This window comes from Rhodamnia argentea, chromosome 3 (assembly GCF_020921035.1).
Source record: "Rhodamnia argentea isolate NSW1041297 chromosome 3, ASM2092103v1, whole genome shotgun sequence".
NCBI classification, from domain to species: domain Eukaryota; kingdom Viridiplantae; phylum Streptophyta; class Magnoliopsida; order Myrtales; family Myrtaceae; genus Rhodamnia; species Rhodamnia argentea.
Genome location: NC_063152.1, coordinates 16,339,331 through 16,360,249, shown reverse-complemented (window position 1 = coordinate 16,360,249; position 20,919 = coordinate 16,339,331). Strand labels below are relative to the sequence as shown.

Below are 20,919 nucleotides of genomic sequence, written 5' to 3'. Positions count from 1 at the left end.
GAAAAGAAAAGGCCAAATAATTATGATAAAAAAAAAAAGAACAGCCAAAATTTAAAAAGAAAAAAATAAAATAAAAAAACCAACGAAGAGAAAGACACGACCTTCGGCGACGAGGTGGGGGCGACTCTCTCTGACTTTGATTTTTTTCAAGGTCCGTTTTTCAAAAAAAAAAATGTGTTTTTCTAGAATTAATTTTTCGAGTTTCACTTGTTTGGTTCTCCTAAAATAACTGATTAACAGAAAAATATTTTCCGATCAATGAAATATTCATACATAAAATTAAAAAAATAAATTCCTAAATTTAAAGAGGTACAAATACTTTCTAGAATTGCAACTCTTGAATTTTTCAATATTGTTTCATATTAATGTAGTAATATTTTAATTTTATTTTTTTCTAGTTTTTATTTTACTTTTTTTTCTTCTTTCTCAACCGGTCGCCAACCATAGATGCCAACCTCTAGCAAGGCCTTGAGCTCGGCGCTTGCCCGGCTGGCTAGAGGTTGGCGACTTGAAGCTCGCCGACCTTGGGTGAGCTCGTGCTCGCCTATGACCGGTCACCGTAGCCGGCCATCAACGAAGAAAGAAGGGAAAAAAATAAAACAAAAAATATGCAAAAACTTCAAATAAAAATTGTCCTAGATAAAATCATGAAATTGAAATAATTTTTTAAATGAGATCCAAACACTGAAAAACGTTTTTGGTCACATATCAAAAAACACAGGAGAAATAACCATTTTTTTTAAAAAAAATGGTTTCTCAAAAAGCATTTTTCTTTCGGGAAAATGTTTTTCTTCTAATGCTTGTTTCACATAAAATGAACTGGTCAAAGGAAATAGTTTCTAGAACACATTCAAAAGGGGGGAAGTGATTTCTTTTTTTCAATAAGGGGAAAACATTTTCCATCATCTTTACTCTCTCCACTCCTTCACATTCTTTTCTTTTTATTTATTTTTTATTTTTTTTATTATTCTTGATTTTTTTTAAAATGAAAAAATTATTTTTTTTCATTTTTTTTCTATTCTTTCTTCTTTGGCCGGTGCCTAGCTATGGGCCAAGAGGTGGAACTCAAGCCCTGCTAGAGAACGGCGACACCTCGGGCCTTGCCCTATCGGCAAGGCCCGAGGCTCCACCTCACCAGCAACATGCCAAAGAAAAAGGATTACGAAAAATTAAAAAATAAAAAGAAAAGAAAAAAAGAAAAAAGTAATCAAAATTCAAAATTTTAAAAATAAAATATAAAATAAAAATAAATTATTAAAATGAGTGCACGGAGAAAAATCAAATCAAATCAAATTTTCCATACCAAACGACGGAAAATATTTTCTAGTTTCTTTTTAGATTTTATCCAAACATTGAAAAGTATCGTCATTTTTCTAGAAAATAACTTGTTGGAAGTATTTTTTAGAAATGCCACATTTTTCGCGAAATAAATAGACTTAATTTTTTACTGTTTTCTAAGTGTTGCCAAATCAGCATCCCTTATGCAGAATGAAATTAAAAGTACGTCACGCTGAATTTAAAGAGAAAATATTAGGTCCTCCCGGAGGGCCTCGTCACCGTGCACCCCAACCAATGAAGAAGCTACACGTGAAGCAATGTGTCTACGTGACGCCAGGTAGGTTTTCCAAAACATATTTTAGTTTTCCTTTTTTATTTGAAATTTTGCTTCCATGAATAGACCTGCTGCTTACGAACGAACCTTTCTCTCTTCTATGTTCCATCGCTGTTCATTTGAGTAGCCTGCTACTTGGGAAAAATCAAAAAAAAGGCCCAAGTGCTGTTATTTTATCAAATAAAGGTTTAAAGTATACATTGTTTCAAATAAGGATCTAAAGTGCCTTCATCATGTCAAAGAAGGGCTCGAAGTGACTATTGTTTCAAATAAGGGACTAAAGTGACTATTGTTTCAAATAAGGGACTAAAGTGACTACATTAGTCTCAAAAAAGGGTTTAAGTCACTTTAATTAGGGGCATTTTGGTAATTTATTATTTTATTTTTGCCATTTCTATTTTTAAGAGATTTTAAAAAAAGAAAAAAAAAAAGAAGAAGAAACAAAGATGGGAGGTAGTCCTCCTCGCTTGATTTTTCCCCTTTTTTTACTTTTTATTTTAATTTGATTTAAAAAATATATTAAATATATTTTTTTACCAAAATACACTTGATCGGTTAGAAAATTTGGCCGGTCAACCGGTCGGCGAGGTCAGGCCTTTATTTGAAATAACTATAGTCACTTCAGGCCCTTTTTTTTAGACAATTATGACACTTCATGGCCTTATTTAAAATAAAGTCCACTTCAAGCCCTTAATTGAGAAAATGAGAGCATTTGGGGCTTTTTTTTAAAAAATTTCCCCTGCTACTTTTATGCACGCATTAATGGTGATTTCTCTCTCGTGTTCAAGAAACTCACGTTACCTCTTCCCTCTTCAAAATTTTCGGTCGATTTCTCTCCTCAGTTCCGCAAAGCTCGTTGCGTTGCTTCTCCGACCTACTTGAGCACTAGATTGTGGTTTCAAGAGAATGCTTTCTCTCATATTTTGTTGCCCCGCGCTTGTGGCTACTTCGGCTTTTGTCAAGCGACCATTGCCTCACCGTTGCCATCAAAGTAGAGGCTGAGGGTGCAGTGAAGCCGAACGGGGCTGCGACCCCAAAAGGGAGTGAGGCGGAGGCCGAGGGGCGGGTGACCACCGTTGACAAGAGCTTCGAGTTCTTGAACTTCATTGGGAGCAAGTACAAGATTGGGTATACGTTCAAGATTGCGCAAGGCCACGACACCATTTCCTCACTAGTTCCCTATTGTGCTTGCATAAACTCATATGATAATTAACTTGAGCACACCCCTCGAATAGCAAAAATGAAAAGGGATTTATCTACACATGTGTTTGATCTTTTGAAATTGCCATCAAATTGATATTCTGATATGTATGATTGGTTCGATCGTAGCATTAATAGTATTTGACAATTCCTTGTTAACTAATGATGGGGAATGGGAATGGTAGAACTTAACTGGAATTTGATGTTGTTTCAATTTTGTAAGAATGAAGTGGGGGTGGCTATAAAGAATATTTTCTTGACTGATTTTAGCTCTTCTTTTAGAAAAGAATGGTTATATTTCCATGGTTGGTTTTTGTTCTGTCATCCTTTGTAATGTAATGGTCTTGCTACTTGAATATTAAAAGACTCTATGCTAGTTAGACCTTTGCCCGTACGGATCCATAATTCCGAGTGTAGTGCTGACTAAATCGGATAATAAATGGCTTTTCCATGGTTGGTCCTCGTTTGGAAAATGATTTTGAGTTTGCAATAGGAATGGTTTTTGCAAGACACAAGTGAACCTTTATTAGCTAAAGTTTTTGCGGGCGAATTGGGGAGAGACTCCACGGGGCTGTCGCGACCTAAAAATTAATTTAGGTTAATGGATTATTAGGTTAATTAGATGAATTAACTAACCTAATACGGACTCTCCCAAGCCCTACCAATTCGCAACTTAGGTTTGATTTTTAATTTAGGAGCCGCCACTAATCTTTTTTGGTAAGTAGATTAGATACCTAAATAAAGTACGGGAGAATACTTTATTTTCCGCTAACCAGAGATTTAGGGTTCGGGGACTTGATTATGTTAATTTTTAATTAACACCCTTTCGGTACCAAATTTCATGAAAATACCTTTTCCCGATTGATGATTTGTGATTTTGATTTCCTTTTTTTTTTTTCGGATTTTTTCATTTTTTTTTTTTGGATTTTCCATTTTTTTTATTTTTTTGAATTTTTGAATTGAAACAGATGAATTTGAACAAAACTAAACAAAAATGCCCATAATATACCTTTAAATCCGATTTTCCGATAAATCTTCCCATTCCCGAAGATCGGGGCTAGAGCAAGATTTTATTCGCTACATTCTCGAGGATTTGACCTAGTATACGAATAGTGGTATAAGATATCAACGTCCCTTCTCGCCAAAGGGCAGAATACGAAATCTTATACTAAATTGCCATCCCACTCCATAAGATCATGGTTAAGGCTTGCAATTTAATATTTCGAAGGGTCAGGCACAAGGGAGCATATATTATAGGCAATTTTGTTTAAGAATATTCAAATATTTATTGAATTTTTGGAAATCCTTAGGGGATTCTGGAATTTTCAAGGAGATAAGCTCCTATCCACAAAGGATTGATATCTTTTAATTCAAGAAAAGTTATCTCTCGAGATCTGAATTTTTTTAGATAATTCCTCGAATTTTAAAGATATATTCAGAATTCCCAACTAAGATACAAATCTTATCGGATATGCTTAGGATTCGGAAATTTTAAATAGAGCAACAAAAGATGTCGGATATTCTAGAGATAGGCATAATATCCACAAGATTTGCTCAAAATTCAAGTTAAGCAATTATCACATAGATATTAGAAGATCAATCCATATTCACCCAATATTCACTCGACATTCAAATTAAGCAAGCAATTCTCAGAATATTTCAAATCAAGATCGTTACCTAATCCCGAGATCATGTTGCCAAATTCAAAACGATGACGGGTGACAATGGGTTGCAAATTCAAGGCAACGATGGATGACAATCGGGAGGACTTCTTGATGGACTAGCGTCTCATAGTGGGGACTCACCGCCTTCGTTTGTGGGTGTACAAGTGGAGTCATCACAATGACACCAACTACGACATGGACTTCTTAGGGACTTTGAGCGCTGAATCGCGAGAGGACACCCGTGAGCAAAGAGAAAATAATTTCTTGGGACTTGTCAAAGAAACTAATGGACGCGTTGCATGACTGGGGGATGTTCAATGCTTCGTGGATATTCAATTAGACTAGTTCCCCATGTTTGATGAAATTCTTCATAATCGTCCACCGGTCAGGCTTTCATCTTTAGCTAAAGATCTTTTCCCTCTCTCTTTCTTTTATTCTAAACGTGGAATCGTGGGCAAAAAGTGGGAAAGAGATATAAAATAAAAAATAAAAGAACAATGAGGAGGCGCAAATATTGTGAAACTAATGAATGTTTAGCTTCCCTTTTTTTGTCCTTTTGTCTCCTTGTAGTTGACCCCGGACCTCTCTGTTTCTTTTCTTTGACCACCGCCAAATCCAAGTGGGTTGATCTTGATCAACTCGCAAAAGGAATGAGATACACCAAAGCTAATCTGAGAGTGGCGAAAATTGCTGGTGTCATTGGAAATTATTTGCCGGCTCGAGATCTCGTTCAGAATTGATGGAGTCGTCGATTCAATGTGTGGCTCAAGCAAAGATTGTGGACGTTTCTCCTAGTCTCCGAACACTTGCATCTCTAGTGTGAAGAACTTGTCTTCTTTCCTTTTTTCCCTTCGGCTTTTCTTGTGTGTGCAATCTTGAAGACTCCAAATACCACCGTTCGGATCGAGCCTCCCAATTCGGTGTCACAATGTCTCCTTCAAGGGAAAAGGAGAAAAAATTCCAACAAGGCTTCTTGGGATCAAGGCATCCTCATGAGCGATGGACGTTCAGGAGTCCCCTTTGACGGAGAATGTCTTCTCTCTCTAATGGCCGTGTATTATCATGTAAAGTGGCCCCCCCAACCCTAGGCATAACACTTGTATTTATAGATAAAAGTGTTCCAAATCAAGTGCCTAAAGTTTCTTAATTTTTGTAAAATAAACTCGAGCTCAAGATATAACTTAAATTAAGTCCCCAAGGGTGTAATTGCACAAATTGATCCTTGAATGAGCTGAAAATTTTGGCCTAGCCCTATAGATGGGCTAGTCGAATTTTTCATGTCAATTGTGAGCTTAATTAGGCTTTTTCCAAATAATTAGCATTTTAGATAAAGCCTTTTTTCTAAAATATAAGCTCCAAAATTGTTTTAAATTTTTCGGCACATATGTCCATGAATTGCTAGAAAATTTGCCCATCGGTTTAAGTCCAAATCGCCCGACAAATTAAGCTCGATCTTGCACCGCCGATCCAGATAAATGCATATGCAATGCATGAATGAAAAATGACTTAATTATTTTTGTCTAGAACTAAAAGATTAGCTCTAATTTTCTATGCAAAAATGATTGAAAAGTTTAGTCAAAATTTAGGTGTCAACAACTGCCCCTCTTTGAGTGGAAGCTCGTAGAGGTTTCGCTCAAAGACCAAAGATTGCAACCTAAATTTTGCTAATGCGAGTGATAGTAATTTTTGGTGGGTTTGAATCCCATTTTTTTTACTTGAAATAAATGATGCATGAAATGCGAGATTGTAAATAACATGTGAAATACGTACATAGATCGCATATGAGAATACCCGTTGTACCAAATACCTCATAATGCTGATGATTCTCTTAATTTCCAAGTTTCTGATGCGAGGATCTTAAGGTACTAGGCCCATCCGTTACCAGAGATTTCCTCCCGATGCGAGACAGCGCAAGATATGTGTGGTGTTGAAAATATGCTTTCCGAGATCACAAGAGCAAATCGAGATTATGAACTCGGAAAAATATTCAGATCACAAGAGCAAATCGAGATTATGAACTAAATAAATATTAAAGCCACAAGAGCAAATCGAGATTATGACTTTAACAAAAATTTATCGAGACCACAAGAACAAATCCATCCTGGTTCGATAAAATTATCTCATGAAGTTAATCATGAGTTGAATCCGAACCACAAGAGCAAATCGTGATTATGGATTGGAAAAATATTGAGATCACAAGAGCAAATCGAGATTATGATCTAAAAAATATTAAAGCCACAAGAGCAAATCGAGATTATGACTTTAATAAGGGAGATCAAGAACATGAGAGCATATGTCGTCATGATTTGATAAAAGAGTCGAGAATCATAAGAGCTATGTCATTATGTGTCGACTAAAGGTCAAGATCACCGGTGCATATGTCTTCGTGATCGGAGACCGAAATCATAAGAGCTACGTCGTTATGATTTGATAAGATGTCAAGATCGCCGGTGCATATGTCTTCACGACCTGAGATCGAAATCATAAGAGCTACGTCGCTATGATTTGATAAGATGTCAAGATCGCCGGTGCATATGTCTACACGATCTGAGATCGAAATCATAAGAGCTACGTCATTATGATTTGATAAGATGTCAAGATCGCCAGTGTATATGTCTACACGACTTGACAGGAGAGGCATATTGCTCGATTTGAACAATATTTGAGAGAAGTACCACCGAATGGAATCGATAAGTACGAAAGGGGCATATTGCCTGAATTGAATCATAACAACTATCATCGGAAGAGTGGTTAATTTGAAAACTTACATGGATTCTCCGAACGAATAATCAAGGAACGAGGTAGATTGCTTCGCATCGTACTGTTTAATCCCTTGAGATGAACATGATCGATTGTCAACACAACATGACACGTTCACAAATTCTTGAAAATTTCTTTTGTTTTTTTTTTAATTGCAAAGCTCCATGGGGATTTGTCAATAAGGAAATAAGTTTGGTCCTTTTAACAAAACATAATCGCATTAAATGACGAACCTATTGTCGGAAAGGACTTTTACTCACTCCCATGGAAGGGTTTAGGTTGAAGAGGTACTTACCCGAGGGTTTGAAAGATCACCTAGTGGGCATTTGCCCGCAGAACTTGCTCATTCAATCCTTGGATGAATTTCGAGACCTTGGGAGGGAACTTGAACATCGGGAATGCATTACCTATCATAGAATGTCGGAGGTAACATGTGCAAACATATTCAACAATGAGTTCATATAAAACTATTCTGCCGAGCTTGCAATGATTAGAAATAACATGCGTATAATGCAATGACTCATACTATGGTTCATGCATAACCATTCTATCATGTTCGCATTACCAATTCTTTCCGGGGAGGTTCTCACGTTATGAATACCTCAAATGTGAGCTGAATGGGGGGACTTCGATCCGAAAGGGCTTTCTCTCACTCTCAAGAAAAGCTATTTATCCCAACTGCGGGATTCAAGAAAAATCACTCAATCTTACGATCATCGAACTCGACAAGGATCCGAGTAATCTTGCAATTGATACAACCGAGCCGATCTAGAGGTCTTGATTAGGACCGTAATGAGGGCTAGGTCAAAGGTTTACAAATGGGACTCTAGTTGAGTCAAGGTTGCTGAAATGAATTTCTTCATCATCTGCTCCGGGTTTACAAGTCAAGAACCCCGCAAAAATGAGAGAGAAATAATCTTGCTCGAACTTCTTCGAGTGATGCTTAAAATCATTTAACTCTACGTTAACTCAAGTGCCCTAATCAGAAGAGACTTTGAAAGGTTGTAACGTAAGCTAGGATTGGGGACTGAAGAACAAAAAGGCTCGTTTTGGCTCGAAGATGTATGAAAAGGGGTTTGATGTTGGTGATCATTGCTAACTTGTCACCGATCTTGACCTTCGGGAAATATCATTCAAAAAACACCATCATTGCATGAGAGATAGTATGAACCTGCTTGAGAATTATACTCGTGAATTGACTTCTTAGGGAGTCTTCTTTACAACCAAGTGTGATTGGGGATTTACAAGAAAAACATCATGCAAACATGTACATGGAATTTACAAATTAACATACAACAATGTACATTGAAATTGAGAAGAACTTTACAAGGATGTCAATGGGCATTGGCCTTACTTTTGATAGGCACTTTGCTTTTTCTATTTTTTGCTCGAAATTTTCTATGAGATCAACCTTTGCTTTTCTTACTCCCGACTCCCATTTTTCCTTTTTCTTTTTTTTTGAAGGGAGATGCTTGTCTTTTTCTTTGAAGAGATTTCCCTCTCTTTCTTTTTTTTTCTAGAGCGGGCCCCTTTTTTTTTCTGAATCTGCATTTTCTTTTTTTTATAATCCCATGATTTTGAATTAGGAATTACAACAAGAATAAACATTTACAAACAAAAATTATGAAAAATCTCAAATACAAGAAATGAGTTCATTCGGGAATTGTCTGTTGACTTAATCATCTCCAATTCTAATCCTTGGGAAAATGCCATCTTCGTCTTGGAGTGAGCAAATGATCACCAACGGAGGTTTAAGAAAGGAATTTGTAGGCTCAAGTGGGCTATGCAAAGAATGAAGTGTATAGGATAGAGAAATGAATGCTCCTCATCATCCTAAGGCACTTGAATTAAAGTTCAAGTATAATGCAAAGAAACACCCGAAAATTGATGTTAGTCCGAGCAAGAAAATTTCTAACCATTTACCTCGTTCTATTGGTAAAATTTCCTCGTCTAAGCCCCAATGTGGGGTGGTTCTTGACAGGGGTAAAGAAATGAAATCACCGCTCAAAAGGGTTAATCAATGGATCACCCGTAGTGTTTGGGATAGAGAACTGAATGCCTCTATCATTTCGGCTATCGTACCTTTTGCGAGAAAACCTTTTACCTTGTGAAATGCGGAGCCTAACTACCGCTCAACTCACTAGGGATTAAAATGTTGGACGTGTATGGAAATGTCTTGCCTTTCATCATCTCGATATGCCCCATTCTTGTTCATTCAATGTATCACATGCAATTGTACTCCCTGTTCAGAATTGGTAAATTAAACATGAAAAACAATCAGGCATAGATCATGCAAAGTGAGAGCATTTTTCAAACGTGCAAATGTGGCAATTCTCAAGCATCGGTCATGTTTCATGAAAATCTTATGCATTTTGCTTAGGAAACAGAGTGTGAAAGAATGCAAGAAAATTATCGGGAATGAAGGAGCTCGAGTTGCCTCTATTCAGTGGGTGATCTAGGTGAAGACTTGAGATGCTCAAGAAGGAAAATGTCATCTTCTAAATCATACAATTCAGAGAAAAATACCCCCTTTACAAGCCGGGGTTCGCTATCGATTTGCCCCATTTTCAATCAAAAGGGGCTATGTCAAATGATCATAGCTTTGCCAAAATGTAGGATTGCCCCGGACATGGCCAATGCGGGGATTTCGATTTTGGAGCTTTGGCAAATAGTTTGTTTTCACGCTTGATCCCGCATAGTAAACTGTGCATGAATAGGGTTATAAAAAGATGAAATGAGCAAAAATTTGAAGAGCTTCTAATGGTCGATTTGCTTCGGCAAGAGCAATCATAGACATGTCTCCAAGTTTAATGCCTGCAAAAGGAGAAATAGAAGGTTATATTCGAAAATGATCGGGCAAGGCAAGAGATACTCCCTTTGAGATTGGGCGGCCTTGGTTCGTCTTGTCTTTCGTCGACTGACATAGCATGATCAACGGATCGGTCGAGGGCGAAACATGGATTTGCTTCGACTAGCCAATGGATTGGTGCATGAGTTGGCCAATATGATGCAACTAGTGAGCCGATTGAGGGATCGGGTAAGGATTGCCCCAAGGATCGTCATTTAGGCTGATCAGGGGACAACCAAAAGCAATGTCAATCGACACAAGGGTCACCGAACATTTGATCAACGCTGACGATCGATGAATGTCCGGCTATGGAGCTACCGCAAGCAATGGATGAGGGTAAAGCATGGATCCGCCTTATATGGTCGAAGAACCGGGATCGGCCAAGAATTTTTAACTCGATCATGAGCTTCGTGGCTCAATACTTATGCGTGAGGTTGCCCGGGTGGGTGGACCTCATGCCTTTTTTTGATTCGGGTGTATGAATCTACCCCTTGTCCCTAGATTAAATCAAACATATAGCACATAGACAAAGGGTTAAACCACGTGTTAACCAATTAAGATTTTCCTTGAAAAACTCTTTGTTTAAAACCTTGGAATGAGAATTCTTGAAAGTCCAACCCTCGGTGCTTACCGCAGATGACAAATTGTTCGATCGCCGGTTATCGTCATCGGGTTGGTTTGGGATACTTCATTAAGATTTCAAAATAATGAAAAACTTTCATAATTTCATTGATGAATGAATCGATCGAGTTACATCCTATCGAAAAGTAAGATCTCAAAATGCAACATGAATTGAAAAGAAAAACCTAAGGAAGCAATAAAATGTCCCACATAGGGGAATGCATAAACTTAAAAGATGTTCCTGATTTGGGTCTACGCCCACTTCCTCGAAGATGAACTCTCTTGGCCTTTAGTAGAGGTAATCGTCCCATATGTTCAAGGTAGCACCACGAGGATAGGCATTATGACTCGGAGGTGTAGAATATTTAACCATGAAGTTGTATCCTCCGCTCGGGTGCCCCAAAGTATCCCATATCTCCTTTTTGCCTCCATCTTTGACCGGATCCGGATGTTCCAACCGAATGCTTGGGACTACTAGCGAGTCCGGATTTCCAAGACAATATTCCCAATTACGGAACATGAGATTCCTTGCATCAATCATATCTTGGATATGTGTCTTCAATGTGAAGCATTCCTCCAACGAGTAGCCGGCATGGCCAAAATGAAAATCACAGAACTTGCTTAGATCCACACTTCGTGCATCTTCGGCCATGGAGAAATCTTCCTCCCTTTGGATCAGTCCCTTTTTCAGCAATATTGGCCAAAGTACAAACAACGGTTGAGATAGTTGAGTAAATTCTCTAGAGATCGGAGATTGATCTTGAACTGGCTGCTTTCCATAGGCACTTGAGTGGCACGTCGTTCATCGGGAAAGATGGGACCACAATCTTGGTTGAACCCGATCGGGTTAGGGAGAATCACTGGATTCGAACTAGGCACACCAAAACAGGAATTGGTGTTGTTTGGAGGAGATGTCTGCTTCACCTTGACCAGATGTTTCAAGAGATAAACCATCCGCCCAATGAGATCAATTAGATTGATCATTCGTTCGTTCGATTCCTTCACTTGCTCTTTCACCTCTTGTTTGACAAGAGCCGTAATTTCATCACGGTGGGCCATATTGCCTCCTCCTCGATCGAGTAATGTAAGTGTGTGGAGTATCTGTGATAAGTTACCCTCAAGAAAGGATCGGAAGGTGAATATGGCATGTGAGAGACATTGAGTCAATCCATGGCTAGACTAGACTCGTAAATACCGCTTATCTTGACCCATGACCCTTATCTTGGAAATTTCAATTTCGTCAGATTTTGGCAGAAAATTTGTGAAAAATCTTTGAATGGTCAAAATGGTGTGAAAATTTATGAGCTCGTATTTGAGAGGATGAGGAACAACTTTCATGTTTGGTGGTCGAGCTAGAAATGAATGGATTAGCTCAGTTTAATGCATTTTCTCAAAAAATCACATCCAGAAAACAGTTTCGTCCACCTTCTGTTAAATGAACGAAGGACCCCTTAAAAATGTGAATTAAAATCTGAAATTTTGTAGGCTATCAGTTGAAACATAAACCTACAACTTTCATGTTTGGCAATTTAGCAATACGGGCCGTTTACTAGTAGTGAATCGCAAAATGAATCTGTTGCCTGAGAACGTGCGAGATCCCAGCCTGCTCGAACCCGGCATTAATTCCATAATAAATAGAAAACAGACTGGATTACAACGAAATTTTTTGACACGATGGTTCAAGATCTTACGAACAATTTTAATTTGAAGTGAGGAAATTGAATCCAACATGAAAGGGGCGTAAAAATTCGTACAATACAGCAAGGTCAGAATGAAAATAGAACTGTTTTGTTAATCTAAACGTGTAATCAAAGTATGACCACCATAAAATCCGAAAGAAAAAAAAATCCTAAACAAGAGACCTAGGAATGTAAAGATACAAGTAAAAAGACAGGACTCGACAAGACCATAAAGACAAACCTAATTTGCCATGGACCGACTCATGAAATGAAGGGAGAAAATACATGTGCGATCATGAGTTCAAAGACAAGCGGAATGACATATGCATGCTTTATTAGCCAGATTTTTACATCTTTCAAAAGCAAGCCTGACTTAAAGATGTAAGCCGTGTTTTCGCCCTTTTAAGCTTAGGGAATGTTAAGAAAAACCCCTCGTGCCCGCAGATTCAGGCCCGAACGGGGAATCTTAACATAATCGGGGTCGAAGGTAAGGTCGTCCATCCCTCCATCCCGAGGCCAGGCAAATTCTTACCTAGACACCATCCTAGGTTCATCTAGCATTTTAGGTCCAATGCAATGTCATGAATCATGCATAACAATTTTAATTCACTCAATCATGACGTTTTGCAACAAAGATAGAGCAACTGAATTAAATGCTAAAAAAAAATCAAGTAAACCTGTAGAAAATCGTCAGAAAAATGAAGCACAATAGAGTATGATTATCCAAGATATAATCGAATGAAAATCAACCAAACCCCAAATCAATCGGCCAAAAAAAAAAAAAATCAATCACATTCAAGGCAAATCACAATCCATGAGCTCAAAAATAGGCAAGAAATTCGCAATCAATCAATCAAGGCATAGATCATGAAAATCAACGGCTTAAGTCCACAAAATTTTAATTTTCCCAAAATTATAGGTGGCTACCAATTTCGAAAATTAATGTTAATTTTCGAAAAATTCAAGAAAAGTTTGGTTCACCTTTTAATTTTCGAAAAATTTAAATTTTAATCCCAATCGGAGTCGCCAAGCTGTCGCGACCTAAAAATTAATTTAGGTTAATGGATTATTAGGTTAATTAGATGAATTAACTAACCTAATACGGACTCTCCCAAGCCCTACCAATTCGCCACTTAGGTTTGATTTTTAATTTAGGAGCCGCCACTAATCTTTTTTGGTAAGTAGATTAGATACCTAAATAAAGTACGGGAGAATACTTTATTTTCTGCTAACCAGAGATTTAGGGTTCGGGGACTTGATTATGTTAATTTTTAATTAACACCCTTTCGGTACCAAATTTCATGAAAATACCTTTTCCCGATTGATGATTTGTGATTTTGATTTCCTTTTTTTTTTTTCGGATTTTTTTCATTTTTTTTTGATTTTCCATTTTTTTATTTTTTTGAATTTTTGAATTGAAACAGATGAATTTGAACAAAACTAAACAAAAATGCCCATAATATACCTTTAAATCCGATTTTCCGATAAATCTTCCCATTCCCGAAGATCGGGGCTAGAGCAAGATTTTATTCGCTACATTCTCGGGGATTCGACCTAGTATACGAATAGTGGTATAAGATATCAACGTCCCTTCTCGCCAAAGGGCAGAATACGAAATCTTATACTAAATTGCCATCCCACTCCATAAGATCATGGTTAAGGCTTGCAATTTAATATTTCGAAGGGTCGGGCACAAGGGAGCATATATTATAGGCAATTTTGTTTAAGAATATTCAAATATTTATTGAATTTTTGGAAATCCTTAGGGGATTCTGGAATTTTCAAGGAGATAAGCTCCTATCCACAAAGGATTGATATCTTTTAATTCAAGAAAAGTTATCTCTCGAGATCTGAATTTTTTTAGATAATTCCTCGAATTTTAAAGATATATTCAGAATTCCCAACTAAGATACAAATCTTATCCGATATGCTTAGGATTCGGAAATTTTAAATAGAGCAACAAAAGATGTCGGATATTCTAGAGATAGGCATAATATCCACAAGATTTGCTCAAAATTCAAGTTAAGCAATTATCACATAGATATTAGAAGATCAATCCATATTCACCCAATATTCACTCGACATTCAAATTAAGCAAGCAATTCTCAGAATATTTCAAATCAAGATCGTTACCTAATCCCGAGATCATGTTGCCAAATTCAAAACGATGACGGGTGACAACGGGCTCGTGGATTGTGGATGGCAACTACTTTGAAAGAGCTCGGTGCGTCACAGTGACTGCGTTTGCTATGAATATCGCTTGACGTCTTTTGGAAACTCACCGAACGAGTTTTCTTACGTAATCGGTGAACTCACTCGGATGTTGTCCATTCTTATAGGGACTTCTCGAAGTGTCAGAGAGGAGTTTTAGCATTATTGATCTTGCTGAAAATAATGGCTGGGTAACTTGTCAAAAGCCAAATAGGCGCTGCCAACAAATCAAAAGCAATAAAGGATTAAAGTAACAAAGGTATTAAAGTGACTGAGTTCGCCAGAACGTTTGATCAAAGGCTACTCAAGAGGGTCTTCGCTCGCGGATCAGGATCAGTGCAACTTTGTTAGAGGACTGATGCCGGCTCGCATTTCTTTTATTCTATCAGGTGCTCCTGGACGTGTAAATAGAAATCTTTGGTCAAAATAAAAGAATTTTTGACCCCAAGCTGCCCATCCATTATGAATCTAATGAATGTTAACCATCAATGGACCGATTATGTTGGGACTCTACCAGGTGTTGCTATTCACGGTGGGACCTGCAAGAATTGGATAAAGAAAATTACCCCAGCATAATGAATATTAAGCAAGCGAGAAAGGCCTTCCTCCTGCGTGTTCTTAAATCTTCTTTCTATGGATGACTCCCCATCTCTTTTGTGTCGGGACTTTGAAGCGGAAAATTAGATTGCAAGGATACTAACAGGATTTGACCAAGCAAAATTCTGGTTCAAAAGCATTGTTCTTCTCTTCTCCGTTGACGTGAATCTCCAAGTGTGACGAAGAACACTTCTTGGCCTTTTCTTCACGTGTTGGACGTGTCTCTTGATTTTTGTGCTGCATCAGTCAACAATGTGCGGACCATCCTCCATGAAGAACACGTATCTTGAGCCCCCTTTGGTGTCACAACATGTCATACTTCAGAACCTGCAAAAAGACAACAAACCCTTTTCTTCCATCATCCACGCATGGCAGCCATGGAGTCCCCTTTTGACTTGCCAATGTCTTCTCTATGCTCTGCCGTACGTGTAAATTGTGTGGCCCCTCTCAACCCTAGACATGACACTTGTATTTATAGATAAAAGTGTTCCAAATCAAGTGCCTAAAGTTTCTTAATTTTTGTAAAATAAACTCGGGCTCAAAATATAATTTGAATTAAGTCCCCAAGGGTGTAATTGCACAAATTGATCCTTGAATGAGCTGAAAATTTTGGCCTAGCCCCATAGATGGGCTAGTCGAATTTTTCATGTCAATTGTGAGCTTAATTAGGGTTTTTCCAAATAATTAGCATTTTAGATAAAGCCTTTTTTCTAAAATATAAGCTCCAAAATTGTTTTAAATTTTTCGGCACATATGTCCATGAATTGCTAGAAAATTTGCCCATCGGTTTAAGTCCAAATTGCCTGACAAATTAAGCTCGATCTTGCACCGCCGATCCGGATAAATGCATATGCAATGCATGAATGAAAAATGACTTAATTATTTTTGTCTAGAACTAAAAGATTAGCTCTAATTTTCTATGCAAAAATGATTGAAAAGTTTAGTCAAAATTTAGGTGTCAACAAGGACGAAGAATGTAGCACCGGCGATTGAGGGCTCAACCCAAACAAGGACCAGCTTTCTTAAAAGAAAAGACATTTACTGTCCGATTCGGTTAGCACTACACTCTAAATTACAGATCCGTGTGGGAAATGGTCTGACTATCATGTACTCTTTTAACCTTCAATCAGCAAGACCATTACATTACAAAGGCTAACAAAGGCTAACAGAATGAAAACTAACCATGGAAATATAACCCTTCTTTTACGAAAGAAAAGCTAAAACCACTCGAGAAAATGTTCTTTATAGCCACCCCTACTTCATTCTTACAAAATTGAAATAACATCAAATTCCAGTCAAGTTCTACCATTCTCATTACCCATCATCAGTTAACAAGGAATCGTCAAATACTATTAACATTACGACGGAACCAATCACACATATTAAAATATAATTTGATGGTAATTTCAGGAGATGAACATAGGCATAAATAAATCCTTTTTAATTTTTGTTCTTCGGGGGGTGTGCTCAAGTTATTTAACATACGAGTTTATGCGTACACGATAGAGAACCAGTAAGAAAATGAGGTGGCGTGGCCTTGCGCAATCTTGAATGTATACCCAATCGCGCACTTGCTCCCAATGAACTTCAAGAACCTGAAGCTCTTGTCGACAGCGGTCATCCGCCTCTCGGCCTTTGCCTCACTCCCTTTTGGGATGGCTGCCCTGCTCAGCTTCACTGTCCCCTCGGCCTCTACTTTGTTGGCGATGGCAAGGCAATGGTCGCTTGACGAAAGCTGGAGCAGCAACAAGCACGGAGCAACAAAATGTGAGGGAAAGCGTTTTCTTGAAACCACAATTTAGCAGCGAAGCATGCCGAAGAAGCAACGCAACGAGCTTTGAGTAATAGAGGAGAGAGAAATCGACTCAAAATTTTGAAGAGGGAAGAGGTTGGTAGACAGAAAAGATAGATCCAAATTTTTGAAGAGGAAAGAGGTCACGTGAGATTCTTGAAGAGGAGAGAGAAATCGCCATTAATGTGTGCAGAAAAGCAGCAGCTACTCGAATGAACAGTGATAGAACAGAGGGGAGAGAAAAGGTCGTTTGGAAGCAGTAAGGCTATTAGAGGAAGCAAATTTTCAAATAAAAAAGGGAAAGTAAAATATTTTTTGTAAAAAGCCAGCTGTTATCACAGAGACACGTTGCTCCACTTGTCGCTTCTTGATTGGTTGGGGAGAACGGTGAGTGGCCCTTCAAGAGCACCTAATATTTTCTCGAATTTCAGAATGCAAGTCAACGTTGACTTATGCACATTAAAATAAAAAATATCCCACATTGGATTCCAGCATGCCAAGTCAGCAAATTTAGGTGTCAGCTCGCTAGAATGAGTAAACTGTGCACCCAACAAAGAACGCTCTTGATTGCATAAATCTTGCATAGTATTGTTGGCTAAATTAATCTCGATCCTTATTACTAATTCATAAAGTAAGATAAATCATGCTAACAAAAAAAAAAGTAGATAAATGATAAATGATAACTTAAATTAGTGAATCATGTTTGATGCCTAGAAAGAGCCTATCAAGTTATTTTGTAAATTATGTAAAAAAAAAGTTATTTTGTAAATCAAATTTGTAGGCTAGTCTTGACTTGCATCCCAATACTATCGATTACGAGAATATTATCAACGGTACCTAATTGAATTGTACATTTATCTAATTGTATGCTAGTTTTGACTTGCATACCAATACTATCGGTTGTTGGAATCAAGTAATGATTTCGCATTATGTGCCATTAAAATGCACCAAATTTTGCCAATTAACATTTATCAAATCACATTCATTTGATATCCAAAGTATCATTGTTAACATACTTCGAATCATAACATTCTCAAATCTGTGTTATTTCCCTAAATTAAGATGAAAAATCAAGGTAATTAAGCACCCAAAGTCATTAACCAAGCCTTCCCAAGTACTAGTTACACTAGTAGCATGAGTGGGGGGCTAATTTAGTTTAGTTTTATTGTTTCTTTCTTGGGTGGTGGGAGGATTGAAGAAGATAATCAAGAATGGGGCTAAGTTTTTATTTATTTATTTATTTGTTTGTTTGTGAATAGTTACAAAGTTTTGTGCATGGGAAGGCTTGGTTCACGCATCTCATGTGCATCTTTTGTGTCATTTCAGATCGTGCTTCTATATCTCCCCGAGTGTCACAATGTTTCCTCTGATGGGTTCTCCTGCTTGGGCATCTTCTGTGCGATCCACGTGCATCTTTCACGTTCATTTAGTGTATAAAGTATAATTATTATGTACGTCATATTATTAGTTCTGCAATAAATAATATTTATGTGAAGATAATCACATGCCATGCAATTAAATTGGAACCATATTCATAATCTAATTAGAAAAAGTAGATAAAAGCATTTTTATGGAATTGCAGTATCTCGAATCTCGATAATCACTACAATATAGTACTTATTTTAATGTGATCCTGCATTATGTGCTTAAATTTTAATGCTTATATATATATATATATATATATATATGGAAATTTATATAGGGCATTAAACTTATGTATCGTGATTGATGATTCAAATGATAATTAGAGCAATACGCCTGACTTGAAGAACTCCATCCCCCAAATGGGACAATTCAGAATAATAATCCATAATGTCTCATTTTCTTCTCGAGAACTTTGATCGTGTCCGATGGACAAGTTTCCATTATGATACCACTAGCACTGGCAACACATCAAACAGTGGAACGCCTAAAGAAGCGGCTTGTCCGATCCCAGTATCGAAAGCGCTCGTCCAGCCAAGCTCATCAGCTTAGTTGGCCCGGGAAGTTCTGTGCCGTTCCCACCCACCATGACAACAACAGAGGACATGCACGGCCGGTTCTTCGCGTCTTCTTGCACGCACAACAGCCCAATGTGGATACACTTCGGCACTCGATCTGCATCGTACGACTGCTTAAGCGAAGCGTCCATCAATTCCAGCGCTCGGCCATGAGACCACAGTTTCCATGCCTGTCGTATTAAAGCATCTTGTAAATACTAGAGGAAAAGTACATCTATAACTTCAATGATGAGAAAGGGACCGAGAACATATTCGGTATAAAGGACGTACTGACGCAAGCAGCGTCTGACCAGGTTCTATCGCATGCGAGTGGCTACTCTTTGTTTCGCTAATTACCTCTAGCACAAGAACCCCGAAGCTATAAACGTCCGACTTCATCGAAAAAAATCCCTTCCATCACGTACTCTGGAGCCATGTATCCATTGTTGCCACACAAGAAAAGACATGGTAGAAATTGCCTGAGTAGTCTAATTGTAGAGGTGAAATACAAGATCATGAGTTACGCGATCCTGTCATGTCAAAGTTGTGCTCACTCTGTAATGCCGGACAAATGATTAGCGCAAAATCTCTATTAAGAGTTTATCATCATGTAAAAAGGACATAATAGCAACATACTATGTTCCTGCAACCCTGTTGGTGTTTGCGACAATTTGGTTATCCCCGAGAATCCTCGCCATCCCAAAGTCCGATATCTTCCGGTTCATGTCATCATCCAGCAAGATGTTGCCAGCCTTGAGGTCCCTATGGATGATTTTGAGATGAGAATCCTCGTGCAGGTATAGAAGTCCTCGAGCGACTCCGTGAACGATCTTCCGGCGTGTCTTACAATCAAGTCGCATACTCTTGCTCGAATCTATCAAAACATGTAATCAAACCCCAAACTGAATGTCTTATTCTTTCCAAAACATAAAGGAGCAGCTAAAGGTTTGTGGGGGCAAACCAAAGAGAACCATGTCTAAGCTCTTGTTGGGCATGTATTCACGTACTAGCAGCTCCTCATTTTGCTCTAAGGAGCATCCCAAGAGTGTCACAATGTTCCTGTGTTGTAGTTTCGCAATCAAGGCGACTTCGCTCACCAGTTCGACAATGCCTTGAACTGAAGTTTCCGACAGCCTCTTGACCGCTATTTCCTTTCCCTCTGCCAATCTGCCCTGCAGTGTTGGTTATCGATCGGCAAGTTAGTCATAGGAATGTATTGAATTGGACAATTCTCATACCATTCACATCACGATTCAAGTACATCAGTGACCCCAAGAGGTGAACGCATGCATGGAGAGTTATTCTATCTCGGCTTTCCACAGCTTTGACCTCTTGGTCGGATTGACCACATTCATCATCAACATCAACATCACCTTTATCTCAGACTAATTGGGGTCGGCGGTCGAACTGACCACCTTCTAGCAAAATAATTATCACGGTTCTTTACAAACACCAGGTAGCTGCAGGATATATGCTTTCAGCACTTACCTTGTACACCAGCCCGAGTCCGCCTTCTCCAATTTTATTCTGGTTTGAAAAGTTGTTTGTAGCCACTTGTATGGTAGCTAATCCCATCATCGGTATTAGATAATGTCTCGAGTTTGAGTCGTTCACGTAACCCGATCCGGTTGGAGGATATCGGTTTGTTAAATCGAATTTGTTAGTAAACAAGTCCAAAAATTCTAATTAGATTAGAATTCCTTTTTCGAAGACATACATATATTTATTTATTTGTTTTTTGTTGAAAAGGAAAAGTTGATCAAGATATGGTTTCTTCAATGATGTACAGTGGACGTGCAACTCCAAAAGCAAGAAGAACATTGTGTGGGTCCCGGTCAACGTTGACTCCTTTATAAGGGCACACGAAAGGCTTGGGGTTACACTCTCGAGAACGCCACACAAGCCGAGAAAAACGCACAAAAGGTCTGCGTGCCGCATAGTGAAGGAGCAGGAATT

General features: G+C 38.2%; 1 protein-coding gene across 1 annotated transcript; it reads right to left on the bottom strand.

The window, feature by feature from the left end:
- Positions 1-18,893: 18,893 nt before the first annotated feature.
- Positions 18,894-20,538, bottom strand: LOC115757151 (cysteine-rich receptor-like protein kinase 10). Its single transcript, XM_048275586.1, is given in 6 exon segments — positions 18,894-19,154; positions 19,255-19,368; positions 19,370-19,407; positions 19,601-19,837; positions 19,925-20,135; positions 20,452-20,538. Coding segments are annotated over 6 exon segments (948 nt in total).
- Between the last annotated feature and the right edge of the window lie 381 nt (positions 20,539-20,919).